This window comes from Arachis ipaensis, chromosome B5 (assembly GCF_059453495.1).
Source record: "Arachis ipaensis isolate K30076 ecotype BB chromosome B5, ASM5945349v1, whole genome shotgun sequence".
Lineage (NCBI taxonomy): Eukaryota > Viridiplantae > Streptophyta > Magnoliopsida > Fabales > Fabaceae > Arachis > Arachis ipaensis.
The window spans coordinates 115,204,398-115,220,988 of NC_142440.1; the positions used below are offsets into that span (position 1 = coordinate 115,204,398).

Sequence of the window (16,591 nt, forward strand, 5' to 3'; positions counted from 1 at the left end):
AAAAATGAATAAATATGAGATAAATTGATTAAATTCTTAAAAAGACGAAATAAGATCTTAACATAATTTGTTTTTGCATGTACAAATACAAAATAAAATAATTTTATCCGTATCAGTATGTGATTTTTGACAAGGAAAGTTTTTGGCAATTTTATTTCTACTCAAATAAAAAAAAATTAAAGATTGTAGTTTGTTACAACTTTTTTCATTCATCTTTTAGATAACGGTTTAAATATTTCCAAAATAAAGTTAGTTGAAATGTATAAACCCTTTGCAAGTCTTACATTTTTCTAAAAATAAAATTTGGTCAATTTTGTCTAAAAAGAGAATGTCCGTGCTACATTCTTATACTGTTATACACCACTTGTTTCTTCTATTTCCCTCGTTAATAGATTGCACACAAACGTTACCGTATTGATACGCATAAATTTTCAAGTAACAATGAAGGTGGAGTCAATCCCAAAACTGAAACCCATAACATACAACACATTGAATGAAACGATACAAGGGGGACACAAAGGGGAACAGAAGAAGAAATCATCCGTAGAAACCCCAAACAGATTCCCCAACCCTTGCCAAAAACAAAAGAAAAAGAAAAATGCCTTTTCGATTTCTCACCATCATTTAGAGTAATCCTAATTGTACTTCATCCCAAATGTGCTCATCTTTGCAGTACCATTTGAATTGCATTTCGTTGAGACTGATTCAAGCTCTGTGGAGCAAATAAGATAAATAAAGGTTAAGTTATATTCATCCATATACAAGAAAGTTCAATCAGTAGAAAATAATTTCAAATGGCAGATAACCTTGCAAATGTGATCTAAGAGCTGTCTGTCTGACTGAGAAAAGTTGACAAAGAAATCCACAAGGTAATTTGCCAGATTTATCTGTCAATAACAAGTAATATTATTGAAAATTCAATAAGTAATTTTTTGTGCATTACATTGAAATGAAACGTATGAACTCCCAGCACAGACCTGGTTAAGCGGATCGGTGATGCTTAATAGGTCATCTTCATATTGGTCCTCTTGATCCTTAACATTTTGAAGGAAGTTCAGAATATAATAGTAATAAATATATGATCAAAAAATTGACCTTGATAGTAGCATAAACCATAGCTCAACAAACCTCATTAAACACTTTTGCCATTGCTTCAAGATGTTCATCATTGTGTCTTCCGGATGCAGATATAGAGACTGATTGAAGAAACTCTCTATCCTTTTCATTGGTATCAGCTTGAACTTCTTCCCAGTCGCTATCCTGAATAAACATTTATAAAGAGAGATGAAGAAACAAGTTTCCATTGCCCTTTTTAAATATGGAGGTAGAAATCTTGCATTAGATGATTTAGAGTTAAGGGTTTAATGTAAGCAATAAGACATCAAGTACTTTATCAAGAGTAATCTCTCTATAGAAATAATGCAATAGGATTTCCCAATCGGTCCTTCAGTTTCTAAACAGTTAAAAGTAATTTGTGCATATCAACCTGACTACAAGCTACAAAAGAATTTCGTATAAATCTGCAGTGTTCCAATAATCAGTGTATAAATTGCAAACAGCAATTTGCATTAAACTGCCTCATTTTAGTGGCTTTCGGGAATTAACAGTTCTATTCCTTGTTTCTCATATGAGAAATGAAAAGTTTTAATTAGTATGCATCATAAGATACACTGACAAACTTAATACACATCCATGTGGAAATTTTACCTCTTCATCTCCGGCCAAAGTTTGTTCTTGTATTTCACTTAATGCATCTGCCAATAAACCTACTATCTGCAAATTGGTGGAAGAAAAATCAGATAGAGTCCATTACAACATTAACTTAGTTAAGAGAGCTTCAAAGCTTTTGATTGACAAAAATTGGATCATGGGTTTGTATACACTGATGTTTCATATAATTATAATGCATAAATCTTTTAATGTATTTAAATATAGGTTCAATAAATTTGATATTTGAACACTTAAATATGTAAATAAATACGTAAGTAAAACAAATTAATCATCAATACATATGATAGAGTGAAGTGTGCTTTGTCCATGAAAAACAAAGTTTTGAATATGATTTTTTACTTCAATAATATTCTCCATAGTGATTTGATATGAAATCATTGTCAGTTGATGTCTCTGGATGAAACAGCCACGAGTGTCGCAATGATAAACAACAAAAATGAGACCACTTGACAGTGTGTTACCTTTAAGGATAAATACCCCAAAGGGATGCAGGTATATAGGCACAAAAGCTTCAGGGATAGTTTTGGATTTAAGCAGAACCAGAGAGTTGGAAAATTGAGTGAATCCTCAATTTCTAACTAACTTGGGCAGAAACTGAGAACAAAGGAAATGCCATGCTAGCACATGGGTGTTCGCAGAAAGAGGGATATAAAGGATAGAGTAAAGAGGGAGGAGGAAAAATTTGGGAGTTGGCATGTGAGAGTAGGGCTGCTATAGTGTCCTGTTTCTCTTGCTCATTGCGTCTGTTGTTCTATGTTCTCTTCAATTGTGAGCTAAGACCTAGACTCATCTGTGCGAATAATACAATCATACTACTTCCTCTAGTCCCTATGTTCGGTGTTTCTTACAGTGCGACGAGTTCACATGGTTTACCCATTTGCCAGTACACAGCATGCTACAACAAGTAGCCTTTGTGATGAAATAATATCATATGCAATTTAAGGTTCTATATATAATAAAATGGAGTTACCTTTGTAGGAAGTGGCAACATTACCCATTGATCTGGAGCTGATTTAGCTTTTGATCTTGTCGTTATTCCCACATCAGACTTTGTAAAGCAAATAAGCACAACTACTCAGCAGCCACTTCGAAAAGAATGTTTAAACGAATATATTGAATCAATATAATATTGTAATACCTTAATTAGATGGCCTTGTACGTGTACTCTTGCCAATTCATTGTGCCTACTGGCTATCAACAAGGCCAGGGCAGTTGTAGTAATTTTTATTTGATAGGCCCCTTGTATCTCACCTGCCATCACATGCCATACAGTTAAATTTGTTAGATCTTGTCTATATGCATGTTAACCATTTGCTGTTAGTCATTCTAATGTTTGAGTCTCTATTAAAAACCCCCCATTGACTCTCTCGAGAAAAGATCTAAAATTTCCAACATTCAGATGTATCTGTGCCAATGCATATGGTATGTATTTTAACTTGGTATTCTATGTAATTCTATTATCCATCAACAAACAATTTTCGGGCTGCTGTAATCAGAAAAAGGGTAAGTGGAAGTCTGCACAATGACTCTGAGTGAGACAAGGTATATACTATATTTCTATTTCTACGCCTAAAACAATTCCCAGAAAATTTGCAGGACTTCCCTTCCGACTGTAAAATACTTTTGTTTCCAAAAAGTAACGACAGAAGGATTTCACAATATGAAGGGCATAAGGATGTTCACCTTGCTGCTTAGTCCATTCTGACATTACGTAAGCAAAGGAGTTATCATGACCTTCAGCAGGAATAGAGATCAGCAAATCAATAAATTGTCCGACATTAGGAACACTCATATGAACCTGCATATTATTAAAACTGAATATTTAACTAAATACTAAAAGAGTTTAATTAGCTACCAAATATTATAGACTTACAAATTTCAAACTTAACCCACAAGTAGGTTAGGTCAAATTTGTCACAGCTTGTATTTCTTTCCATCCATATTTTAATATTTTAATGCAGCCATACACGAGAGGAATCTACTAAAGATATTATTAAAAATGATGGAATATAAGAAATCAAGGCATTCAAGTTCTTAGTGTTTCCACTTCTATATGCTACTAACCAGATATCCCTCCCAGGTAAAACACCAACAAAAGAATTAATCAAACTTAATATATAAGTTTGCATATATTACCAATCTTGCAAAAACTACTAGCAGTGAGCTTCTCAAGCTGGAAATTTGGGCAGATTGCATACGTCTAACAATAGCAGCAACCAAATCTCGTATATGTGCTGCCATATGTGACGGTAAATGCAATATAAGTTGAAGAATGTAACTTCCAACAAAAAGAGATCCCGAGCTTTCCAAATTGGGATCCAGTAGTCTGTTACAAATTTACAAGAAATAGAGTGAAAAATCTGAAACATTAAATGTAAACACACAGAAACAAACAAATAGACCATGCACAAAACAGAAAAACAAAGAAAATAACAAATTTACAACTTGTAGTTATCATGACGATTCAACATGAAAAATAAATAAATAAATCAAAAATAAAAAATAGAAAGAACGTATGCTGTCTTGCGTTTTGGTTACTACAACCATCAGCAATCACCACAAAAGTTGAAGCTTCCACTTATTTCCAGCCTCAAAATGTAACGGGGATAATTTCATAAAATAAAAATCGATAACAACATAACTGGAATAACTGAATAAATATATGTAGAGCTAGAAGTCACCAATTTGCTTTTTTTCATGTCCTGCAGCAAGGTTTGACATGAAAACTGAACAGCACAAAGAAATTTTAATTATTATAACAAGTTTCCGTCAATTAATCTGATCGTGAATTTTTCCTTGAACTCCATGAAAAATTTTGTGGGGGACTAGAAAATGTATTCTAGTCCTCAGAATGCAATGCACACTAATTGTAGATTTTTATCTACCAAGACATTTAAAATAACCATGACTACCTTGAAGCTATATCAAGTAAACTTCTCATAGTTGATCCAAAATCCAATCCCCAAACAAGAACTTGTTCTCTTCCCCCAGATATAAAAGCAGACAAACATTCCGTAGCATTCTGCACACGTCAGTAAATGCAAACATTCAATTCTGTGTTACAATTGAAAGTAATTTCAAATACAGTAATGAAATTGTTGGATATTTATGTGTATCTGAAAAAGTTGACCTGAATTTCACTGTGGTCATCACTTTGAAGGATTATTCTGATAATGGCACTAAAACAGACATCATATATTGCTTTGACAACATCATTGGGTGCATTCTGCACAAAGCTATGACAAGCTGACATTAGAAAAAGAGAAAAACAAAATACAAGCTTAAACATCTAAGTTATTTAATGAATTTAACAGAAGTAAAAGAAATTGGCTACAGTGCAAGTTGACTTGCCTTCAACAGCATTGTTAGCAGATCTAATGACCCAGCTACCAACCCATCAGCCTGCTCTTGGGGCTACCAGAAAATTTTAAGAGGTGCATCAGGGCCATCAGAAAGTTCAAAAAAGTGCATCAGAAATAACTGTCTATAGAAATCAAAAATAAATTTAAGTAGTCATACTTTATTCAAAATTGGTCCAATATACGGCAAAATTCTGGAAACCAAAGGATGTATACATCCAGGAACACCCTTGACTGCCTGGAAAAAAAAATGAAGTGTGCAGATAGAAATCTAGCAGCTAAACCATCGATGGAGCATAATGAACCAAATGATTAATAATTTCAGATCTCAGATCAAGCAAAACATTTATATTCAAATATCTTTTAATGGTCGTAAGTGGAAAAAACAAAAGTTATGTTTTAGTAACCTTCTTCCAAGTCCCAGCATAATCTAAGCACAGCCACAAGATCTTTGCATCTTTACGAGATCTAAGGAGAAAATTAAATAAATCTACTAAGCGAACCCATAGTTATTTAAAGCACCAAATGCATATACCAAAGTGATCTCACTATAGGCAATCCCAAATTCGATGAGCCAACAATCAAAATCTAAACCACAGGTAATACACATTTGACGACAGCGGTAAAAGGCCTACCATTTTTTGAAGCACATGTGATCAGAACAAAAGGGACTGAGCCAAGCATTATTGGCCTACATTTATTCCTGAATATTAGTAAGAGACGTCAGAAGTGAGTGATTTGGAAGAGGAGTCCGAGTTTTTTAGAGGGACAGGCACATAGAAACACGGTCAAAAGCTTTGAAATGTTTGGACTTTTGGAGTGAGAAAATGAGAGACAGGGACAGAGAGAGTGTGTCATAGGGACAAAAAATTATTCACCTCATTGCCCTATCAGAGCATCAAAGCTGGTTGCCAAACTGCTGCCGCGAACAACTTATCAAGTGGCTGTCTGACAAGGATAATATTGGTGCAACTCTCTCTCTCTTTCCTCTAAGAAAATGGCCATACCTCACTACTGTGCCAAGCTGACAGAGTTAGTTTCAAGACTTTACTTTCTACTTATTTACCTGAAACCATATATGGAGTACATAACACAAGATAACATTGACAAATGTTTTGTGTCTGCCTCTACTGTCTCTGCCTGTTTGTCTGTCTCCGTTCCTCTGTAAACCAAACACTAGCTATGGTAATAGAATCAAGGTGTGTGAAGTACTGGATATAAAGGGGGAAATAGGATTGAAGTAAGTCAGGCCTTGTCAGAAATCAGGATACGATCGTATCATATCAAAGAGTATCAAATATGATCTCTTAGGATTAGCATTGCATTTATCATTATTTCCTTAGTAGTATCAAGGATTTACTGTTGTTATAAATAGATGCTAGTATTCCTCTCATGTAAGACAAATCACCTAAGAGTAATATATTCTTTCTCTCACTTGCCCGAGTTGCTATTATTTGCCTTATTACTTTCGTGGTTAGTTATGGATTTTAATAGGCCTAAGCGAAACCTAGCTGCTATAGTGCTCAAGTGACTCCTTGTTTTGTTAATTTTCATAGTTCTCTCTTTCCTGAGCTGATTTTACTCTATCATTTTCCGATGTGCTTAATAGTTAATACTACATGTTTATATTATGGGCGTGTTTGGGTGCCATTCTCGAAAAAGATCTTTTTTTAAATGATATTTTTTTAAAAGATCTTTTACAAAAGTAAAAGTGATTTTATGTTTGGATATCTCATGTAAAAAGATCTTATCTATCAATTATGTTTGGGTAAAATAAGATAAAAGTATTTTTTTGTTCATTTATTATGTGAAAAACGCCTATTTTTTTTAAGAAAAAAATATCTTTTAAAAAAAGATGTAAATTGTAGCTTCTCAAAAAAGATGTTTTTTTATTTTTCTAGTACTTTTACTTTTAATATTAGAAATTTGCCAAATACACTAAAAAATAAAAAAAAAGATCTTTTTTCATTGGAAAAATATTTTTTTTATCGATTTAATGGCGCCCAAACAAGTACTATATATATGTTCTGTTTTGAGTTTTGTGAGTTCTACGAACATCATTGAAAAAGACAGAGATGAACAGAATCAAGCAAAGGAGTAGAAGACTCAATTTTATTAACATCTTGATCAAGCATAATCGTTGAAAATCAAGCATTATGCAAAATTGAATACCCAAAGACTACTAGCGTAGAAACTGTATTTGCCAACCACGTGGATGCAAACCATCATGAAGTAGATTGTAAGAGAAAATTTTACAATGTCACTTAGCTGCAAATGTCATATTCTTGGATGCCAACCCCCCCCCCCCTTTTTTTTTTCTCCAAAACACACAAGTTTCTCAATTCTCTGACCAATCAAACAGCAGAAGAAACTATGAATAAAGCAAAGCTCCCTAATCATTTCTCTTTAGGGCCCTTGGATTATATATATATACTAAGCTTGACGAATGCTTATGCACTAAATTGAGGGTAAGTCTTCAGATGTTAGTTGATATTGTTAACATGTCACTTGCTTTAGGATGATACCCATCCATACTTCTGTAACTGGAATTGCAAATAGATTATTTAGCTGTTGCCAATTCTTATAACCCATATCAATATGGGATTGGATCATGCAGCATTCAATCAATATAAGTCAAAAAGGCTGTTGAATATTAGATTAGATCTGTTTTGATATAGTTTCCATCTTTAGATATCTGATTCTGATTGGATCTCCTAGTATTAAGGGATCTGATTCTATCTCCTAGTATTAAGGGATCTGATTCTATCATATCTCCTAGTATTAAGGGATTTTATTTCTGTACCTATGTATATATATATTGACACTGAGAGATGATTCTCTCAAGTGAATTCATCCAAAACACAATCCTTGTCTCACTCCATTCGTTTATTTCAAGTTGGTATCAGAGCAGGTTCCGACCCGGCTCTGGTTTCTATTTGTTTTTCTTCTTTTCCGGCTGCAATCTCTCAGCCGTGTTCCCTTTTCCCACCAGCTGACACTATCAGCTGTGTCTCTTCGTCAGAAACTGTTTTTTCGGCCAAAACCTTGTCAAACATCAGACCCACTCCGAAGCAACCCCAGAATCAGAACCGGAAAGCCAAGTTCGGCCTGTCCCCAAAATTTCTCCGCTGCCCAGGCTTTTTCCGGCCCTCGTTTCCCTTCTGCAGGTGTTTTCCGGCCGTTTCTGAGTGTCTGCATCATGTCTTCCGCCGCACAACCACAAGGGATATTTGTCTCTGGCAATGATTATGATGAGTTTCTCAAGTACCAAGCTTCAAAGCAGGCATCTACTCCCATTGCTTCGGTGGCCCACTCTGGTAATTCTGTTGCTTGTATCTCTCATTCCTCTTCTCTTGGACCATGGGTCCTTGACTCAGGTGCTTCTGATCACATTTCTGGTACTTCTTCTGTCCTCTCTAAACTTGAACACCCTGCATTTCTTCCTTCTATCACTTTGGCTGATGGTTCTAAAATTGGTGCTAGGGGAATAGGTCAAGCAACTCCTCTTCCTACATTACCTTTGAAATCTGTTCTTTACATGCCCAATTGTCCTTTCAATTTGATTTCTATTAGCTAACTTACTCGTTCTCTCAATTGTTCTGTTACCTTTTTTGCTGACTCCGTCATTGTGCAGGATCGAGGGACGGGACAGACGATTGGTACAGGATGTGAGTCTCAAGGACTGTATCGGCTTGCCTTACCCACTACTAGTGTGTCTGCTGTTGCTACTGTTGAGTCTCCGGACGTGGTCCATTGTCGCCTGGGACATCCCAGCCTCTCGAAGTTACAAGCTATGGTCCCGAGTTTATCTCGTCTTACTACCTTAGAGTGTCAAACTTGTCATTTAGGTAAACATGTTCGTAGTTCTTTTTCAAGTCGTGTCAATACACGGGCTGCGTCTCCTTTTTCTATTATTCATTCTGATGTATGGGGACCTAGTCGGGTTACTTCTCATTCTGGTTTTCGTTATTTTGTCACCTTCATTGATGACTTTTCTCGTTGCACTTGGCTATATTTAATGAAGGACAGATCTGAATTATTTGTACATTTCAAGTCTTTCTGTTCTGAAATTCAAAACCAATTCAAAACTTCAATTAAAATTTTACGAAGTGATAATGCTCGTGAGTATTTTTCAGCACCCTTTTCGTCTTACTTGTCCTCCCAAGGCATTCTACATCAGTCATCTTGTCCTCATACCCCTCAACAGAATGGTGTGGCTGAGCGTAAACATCGTCACTTGATTGAAACTGCTCGCACTCTTCTTCTCCATACTCATGTTCCCCTTAAATTTTGGGGTGAGGCTGTTCTGACTGCATGTTATTTAATTAATCGTATGCCTTCTTCTGTTTTGCAAAATCAAGTTCCTCATTCCATTTTATTTCCTCATGAGCACATTTTTTCTCTTCCACTACGAGTCTTTGGTTGTACTTGTTTCATCCATGATCTTACCCCAGGCAAAGACAAGTTAACTGCTTGCTCTATCAAATGTGTTTTCTTAGGGTACACTCGATTTCAAAAGGGTTATCGTTGCTATTCTCCAGCTCTTAATCGTTTCTTCGTGTCTGCCGATGTCACTTTTCTTGAGAATACCCCTTTTTTCTCTGCACCCGACATCACTTCACCTTCCATTACGGAGGTGCTTCCTGTTCCTTACTTAGATGGGCCTCCTATTCCCACAAAGCCTCTCCAAGTTTATCATCGCCGCCCACGGCCTGCAGTCCAAGATAACTCATCTCCTGAACCCGTGGTTGAACCGTCCTTGGATCCTTCTTCCGGAGTTAGCAGTAGTCCTCCTATTGCTCTCAGACAAGGTACTCGTTCCACCCGTAATCCTAATCCTATTTATAATTTTCTTAGTTACCATCGTTTATCATCTTCGCACTATGCTTTTACCTCCTCCTTGTCTTCTGTTTCTGTACCCAAAACAACAGCAGAAGCTCTTTCACATCCAGGGTGGCGCCAGGCTATGATTGAGGAGATGTCTGCCTTACATTCTACTGGTACTTGGGATCTTGTTCCATTGCCACCGGGCAAATCTACTGTGGGTTGTCGTTGGATCTATACTATTAAGGTCGGCTCAGATGGAACCATTGATCGATTAAAGGCCCGCCTTGTGGCTAAGGGCTACACTCAAATCTTTGGTTTGGACTATGGTGATACCTTCTCTCCTGTTGCGAAGATGGCCTCTGTTCGTCTTTTTCTTTCTATGGCTGCCATTCGCCATTGGCCTCTTCATCAACTTGATATTAAAAATGCTTTCTTACATGGTGATCTCGAGGAGGAAGTATACATGGAGCAACCTCCCAGGTTTGTTGCTCAGGGGGAGTCTTCCGGCTTAGTATGTCATTTACGCCGATCTTTATATGGCTTGAAACAATCCCCTCGAGCTTAGTTTGGTCGCTTTAGTGCTGTTATTTCTAAATTTGGCATGATTCAGAGTGAAGCAGATCATTCAGTTTTCTTCCGTCATTCTTCCTCCATGACCTCCATATATCTGGTTGTTTATGTGGATGATATTGTCATTACTGGAGATGATCATGAGGGAATCACTCAGTTAAAACAGCACTTGTTTGATCACTTTTAGACTAAGGATATGGGGAAGTTAAAATATTTCCTAGGAATTGAAGTGGCACAATCTAATGCTGGGATCTGTATCTCACAAAGAAAATATGCTCTGGATATTCTTGAAGAAACTGGAATGTTGGATTCTAGACCTGTAGATACACCAATGGATCCCAACACAAAACTTAGTCCAAATCAAGGAGAACCTCTTGCAGATCCTGGTAGATATCGCAGATTAATTGGCCGATTGAATTATCTGACAGTCACTCGGCCAGATATTTCATTTGCCACAAGTATCCTAAGTCAGTTTCTTGACTCCCCATGCGATAGTCATTGGGACGCCGCTGTTAGAGTCCTTAGATATATCAAAGGTGCTCCAGGAAAAGGTTTGTTGTATGAAGATAAAGGACATAACCAGATTGTTGGGTATACTGATGCAGATTGGGCAGGATCTCCATCTGATAGACGTTCTACATCTGGTTATTGTGTTTTTATTGGTGGAAACTTGATATCTTGGAAGAGTAAGAAGCAAAATGTTGTAGCAAGATCTAGTGCGGAAGCTGAATATAGAGCTATGGCACTTGCCACATGTGAACTTATATGGTTGAAGCAATTAGTTAAGGAACTTAAGTTTTGTGAGCCGAGTAAGATGGAACTGGTGTGCGATAATCAAGCTGCCTTACATATTGCTTCCAACCCTGTGTTTCATGAACGGACCAAGCACATAGAGATTGATTGCCATTTCATAAGGGAGAAGTTGCAAAGTGGGGAAATAGTAACAGCCTTTGTCAACTCCAACGATCAACTTGCAGATATTTTCACCAAAGCTCTCCGGGGTCCTCGGATACAATACATATGTAACAAGCTTGGTGCATATGATTTATATGCTCCAGCTTGAGGGGGAGTGTTGAATATTAGATTAAATCTGTTTTGATATAGTTTCCATCTTTAGATATCTGATTCTGATTGGATCTCCTAGTATTAAGGGATCTGATTCTATCTCCTAGTATTAAGGGATCTCTGATTCTATCATATCTCCTAGTATTAAGGGATTTTATTTCTGTACCTATGTATATATATATTGACACTGAGAGATGATTCTCTCAAGTGAATTCATCCAAAACACAATCCTTGTCTCACTCCATTCGTTTATTTCAAGTAAGGCTAAGGGGGTTTTGTCTCTCTTAGAATTCCAGGTAGTGAGTTAAAAAAGATTAATTTAAACAACAAAAGAACTAAACACTAAACAGAGAGTATTTTTCAGAAACAAAATTTGGGGGAAAGACAAATTATTACCTCAATAACTTCAAGGGCATCAATACTGATAAAAGGATCCGAAACATGCAACGCCCAAACATTGAGGATCACAGGAGAAATAATGCTTTCAACCAGTTCCGGAGATTCATGAGCTATAAGTAAAAATATCAGCATAAATATAAATGAATTGAAACGCCAAGATGAACAGCACACACAAAGATGTCAGATATGCGTTCCACTCACAGATGCGGGTACAAAAGGAGAAACCAGTCCAGAAGGAGGACTGGATATTTATTATTAAAATATCAAAAAGCAATATCCACTAACCTGTCTTAACTACTGCAAGTAATGTTTCAAGTACCATATGCAAGGTTTCATCTGATGCCTGGAAATCATATGAACATAACTATTGCAAGCAAAAATAATACAAAATAAAAGGCAAAATGATTTATATTGTATAGTACTTGAATAAGAAGATCGGTGAGGGACGAAAATAAGTCCAACAACTGAGGTTGAATAGTTTCTTTATTTGCTTCAGGGAGGAGCTGGGAAAGTGCTCGGCAAGCACCTACTTTTACAGGTGGAGGCCTGTCAAACACAATGTTAGAAGAAAGTATATGACAAATACAAACTAACACAAGTTGACTGTGCTCACAAATCCATTGAAAGCGCCTTCATTGCCATGTAAAGAAAGTGCTCTAGTGTACCACTGCTTAGCTGTAAAATGACAAGTACAATCAGAAATATGACAGAAAGAGAGGAGCTAGATAGAGATAATGACAGAATAGGTTACCACAGGGGAAAATTTAGCAACTGCAGTAAAAATGCGAGCATACAGGAAAGGGTATTCAAGAGGACCTGTAAGAAATGATGGACAAATAAGACATTAATAATTGAACCCATGGCAGTAACTGAAACAAAATGGAAGCATTAAAGAGGTGCGGGAACAGTTGAGATGTGACCTGCTTGAGAGTCATCACTGACAAGCTGTTCAATGAGGTGTTTCAAGCTTGCTGATTCAAACCCTGTCTCCTGAAAGAAACACATGTAAAAGCAAAAAAGGAAAAAAAAAAAAAAAAAAAAAAACATCAAATTGCAAAGCAAAATAATGTCACTGGAAAAAGAATTAACAATTGAATTCAAAATTCCAAGACCTCTGTCTCAAGCAGTTGTTCTGAAAGAGATGATAAGGCAAAAAGCGTAGCTTCTCTTAACTGCCAAAAGAAAATTTGTTGTGACATGGTTAGGATTTAGAAATTATAATCAAAAGTGAGAAGTAACAACCTGAATATCATTAACAAATAAGCCAAATCAGTATGCCATATCATAAACATTGCAAATGGCTCAGCCTTTTCAATAACCACGAGCATGCATAAAATGGCTAAGAATAACAGAATAGATCTTTCAAGCTTTCAACGAGATGAATAGAACTCAAAGCAAGGAAAGAGTTGCAGACTGAAAATCAAAGAATAAAAAAAGAATTCAGAGCTAGCAATATTCTAAAGTAACAAACGTCAGAAGACAAATCAAATTTCACAAATTATATTCTCTATCAAACATAATAGATTATTCAAAGACCCAGGAAAACCAAATTTTTATCTATACCCCTCACCAGCTTGCAATGCCAGACATTTTTCTTGTTTGAGACTCGGAATATTCTAAATACTGTAGGTTATTCAAATTTCACAACTATATTCTCTCTCAGACATGCTAGAGATTATTCAAAGAACAAAGGAAACCAAAATTTTATCTATACCCTCCACCAGCTTGCAGTCCCAGACATTTTTCTTGTTTGCGACTCAGTGAACCACCGTTTTGCAGCATCTTCGATGGCCAGATATCCTTCAGCACCAAAAGAACTTATTATCTCATCCAATAAAAGCACACCTGAAAGAACCAACATTCAAATAAATCTCCTGAAACAAGGAAGATAAATGATTTCCTAAAAGGGGCATTTTCAAGCAGACCTAAAAGATTTCCCAACTCCATGGACTCTCTATCACTAAGATCTCTAAAAAAGTGAAAATTCCAAGAATAGGAAGACCCTGTATTGAATAGAAATCCCTAATAGGAACGTTATGTAAAATGGAAAAGACAAGTTAAAAGGAGCATCACCTAGCCAATGATCTTCCCCTAAAAGAAAGCGAGATCCATCCCCTATTTTTGAGGAAAGCAAAAGTATGAAAGTAACATAACCACTAGAAATAAATTTCCAAGGGCTAGAGCGAGCAGCATGTGAAGCAAGATTTGAATCCCATCAATTTCTGTTCAAGCCATACTTGTTTCTAATAACTTTATGCCAAAGAGAATGTGGTTCTACAGGAAAAAATCATTACCATTTTGTTGCCAAGCTAATTTTTTCTTTTTAATACAATATTATCAAAAACCCAGTCCTCCTTGTTTATTTGGTAGACAGAAAATCTCCCAACTCACCAGATGATCCAATGTGAAATCCATAGCACCAGATCAAAAGAAGTTCCTCATTATTTTCTCAATGGTTTTAGGCACTTCCTTCGGTATACAAAACAAAGATAGGAAATAAAGAGAGATACTTGATAAGCAGAACCGAATAGAAGTGATCCTTCCTCCTAGTAAGAAATATGCTCCTTTTCCAAACTTGATACTTAGAAATCTTCTTCACAATAGGATCCCAGAAAGAGGTTCAAGTAAGACTCCCACCTAAAGGAACACCCAAATAAACAAGAGGCCATTTTAGAATTTGACATCCAGCCAAAGATGCTATGTCAAAGAGATAAGTTGGGTCAATATTAATCCCCACTAAGCCATTTTTAACCATATCGATTGTTAAACCAGAGGATAGCTGGAAAACATTAAAGATGGAGAGCGCATTAGAGAAGCTCTCCTTATCATTTTTCCAAGAAAACAATGGTATCATCCGCAAACTGAAAATGAGAAATTGCACTCCCTATGGATCCTACTCTTAACAAGCCCCCTCCTCCCTGCTCTAATGATCAACTAATTATATACATCAACCACTAAACTGAATACAACAACAACAACAAAGCCTTGTCCCACTAGGTAGGGTCGGTTACATGGATTTAAAGACGTCATTGAACTTTATCATGTATCATGTCTACAGAAAGACCGTTTACACGTAGATCTTGTTTGACTACCTCATGGATGGTCTTCCTAGGTTTTCTTCTGCCTTTCACCCCTTGTCCATCTTCCATCTCATCCATCCTCTTGACTGGGTGCTCTGTCGGTCTTCTTCTCACGTTCAAACCACTTGAGACACGATTCTACCATTTTTTCTACAATAGGTGCTACTCTAACTCTCTCTTATCTCTTCGTTCCTTATTCTAACCAATCACGTAGAACCACTCATCCATCTCAACATCTTCATCTCTATCACACTTAACTTATATTCGTGCTCTTCTTTGACCGCCTAACACTCTATATCATAAAGCATAGCCGGTCTATCGTAGGGCGATAGAATTTACCTTTAAATTTTAGAGGTATTTTTTTGTCACATAAAACCAGACGCACTCTGCCATTTTGACCAACCTGCTTGGATCCTTGTTCAATCTCTCCATTATCCTATATGATGCACCCAAGATACTTTTAACTTTCCGTACGATGTTTTCTCCAATCTTCACCTCTATATTAGAGTTTTCCCTTCAGCGGCCGAACTTACATTCCGTATATTTTGTCTTACTACAACTCATGTGCAGACCATACACTTCTAGAGCTTCTCTGACTCTCCCATAAAAACAATATCGACAAAAAACATGCATCATGGCACAAGCTCTTGGATATGCTCTATGCGTACTATTAAGACTAATGTGAAAAGATATAGACTTAAAGATGATCCCTGGTGTAATCCTATACCAATAGAAAATTCTTCTATCACACCACCTTGAGTCTTCACACTAGTTGTAGCCCCATCATACATGTCTTTAATTGCACGAATATGTGATCCTTGCTCTCTTCCTTTCCAAAACCTTCCATAAGACCTCCCTTAGCACCCTATCGTACGCTTTTTCCAAATCAATAAATATCATATGTAGATCCCTTTTATTACTGATACCTCTACATCATCCTTCTTAACAGGTATGTAGCTTCAGGGGTGGATCTGCCTGGCATTAAGTCAAATTGGTTCTCTGTTAATTGTGTTTCTTAGCTCAGCCTCCGTTCTATCACCTTTCCTCATAACTTCATGGTATGACTCATGAGTTTGATCTTTCTATAATTTTCGCAACTCTGTATATCTTCCTTACTCTTGTAGATAGATACTAATGTGCTCTTTCTCCACTCATCTGATATCTTTTTTTACCTTAAAATCTCATTAAAAAGCTTGGTTAACTAACTGATACCTTTCTCTCCTAGCCCCTTCCAAACTTCAATCGAAATATTATCGGGTCTTACTACCTGCCATTTTTCATTTGCGTTAGAGCCTCTTTTGCCTCGAATTCTCGAATCCTTTAATAATAGTCGAAGTTTTAATCTTCTTCCCTCGTGTATAACCGACCAATGCTCGAAAGAGTCTTCTGTCCTTTATTAAATAACTTGTAGAAGTAGTTCTTCTACCTTTCACTAATCTTTTCATCTTGAGCCAAAACCTCTCCGTCTTTATCCTTTATGCACTTAACTTGATCCAAATCTCTCGTTCTTCTTTCACGACTCTTTGCGATTCTATATATACATTTTTCTCCTTCCTTCGT

General features: G+C 36.5%; 1 protein-coding gene and 1 pseudogene across 2 annotated transcripts in view; one reads left to right on the forward strand and one right to left on the reverse strand.

Moving 5' to 3' along the window:
* Positions 1-353: 353 nt before the first annotated feature.
* LOC107643802 (ARM repeat superfamily protein) overlaps positions 354-16,591 on the reverse strand; it is a 34,315-nt gene continuing 18,077 nt past the window's right edge. For both annotated transcript variants that reach the window (XM_016347553.3, XM_088486209.1), the window contains 21 exons: positions 13,666-13,796; positions 13,064-13,123; positions 12,872-12,941; positions 12,703-12,767; positions 12,565-12,626; positions 12,374-12,497; positions 12,237-12,294; positions 11,949-12,061; positions 5,251-5,328; positions 5,083-5,145; positions 4,862-4,957; positions 4,644-4,753; positions 3,868-4,057; positions 3,415-3,529; positions 2,870-2,982; positions 2,702-2,779; positions 1,708-1,773; positions 1,129-1,260; positions 978-1,034; positions 807-887; positions 354-712 (listed from right to left, as the gene is read on the reverse strand). In XM_016347553.3, coding sequence (XP_016203039.1) covers positions 662-712; positions 807-887; positions 978-1,034; positions 1,129-1,260; positions 1,708-1,773; positions 2,702-2,779; positions 2,870-2,982; positions 3,415-3,529; positions 3,868-4,057; positions 4,644-4,753; positions 4,862-4,957; positions 5,083-5,145; positions 5,251-5,328; positions 11,949-12,061; positions 12,237-12,294; positions 12,374-12,497; positions 12,565-12,626; positions 12,703-12,767; positions 12,872-12,941; positions 13,064-13,123; positions 13,666-13,796 — 1,913 coding nt within the window. In that variant the 3' untranslated portion in view covers positions 354-661. The remainder of the gene's footprint in view (positions 713-806; positions 888-977; positions 1,035-1,128; positions 1,261-1,707; positions 1,774-2,701; positions 2,780-2,869; positions 2,983-3,414; positions 3,530-3,867; positions 4,058-4,643; positions 4,754-4,861; positions 4,958-5,082; positions 5,146-5,250; positions 5,329-11,948; positions 12,062-12,236; positions 12,295-12,373; positions 12,498-12,564; positions 12,627-12,702; positions 12,768-12,871; positions 12,942-13,063; positions 13,124-13,665; positions 13,797-16,591) is intronic.
* Positions 10,774-11,612, forward strand: LOC107643803 (secreted RxLR effector protein 161 pseudogene; annotated as a pseudogene).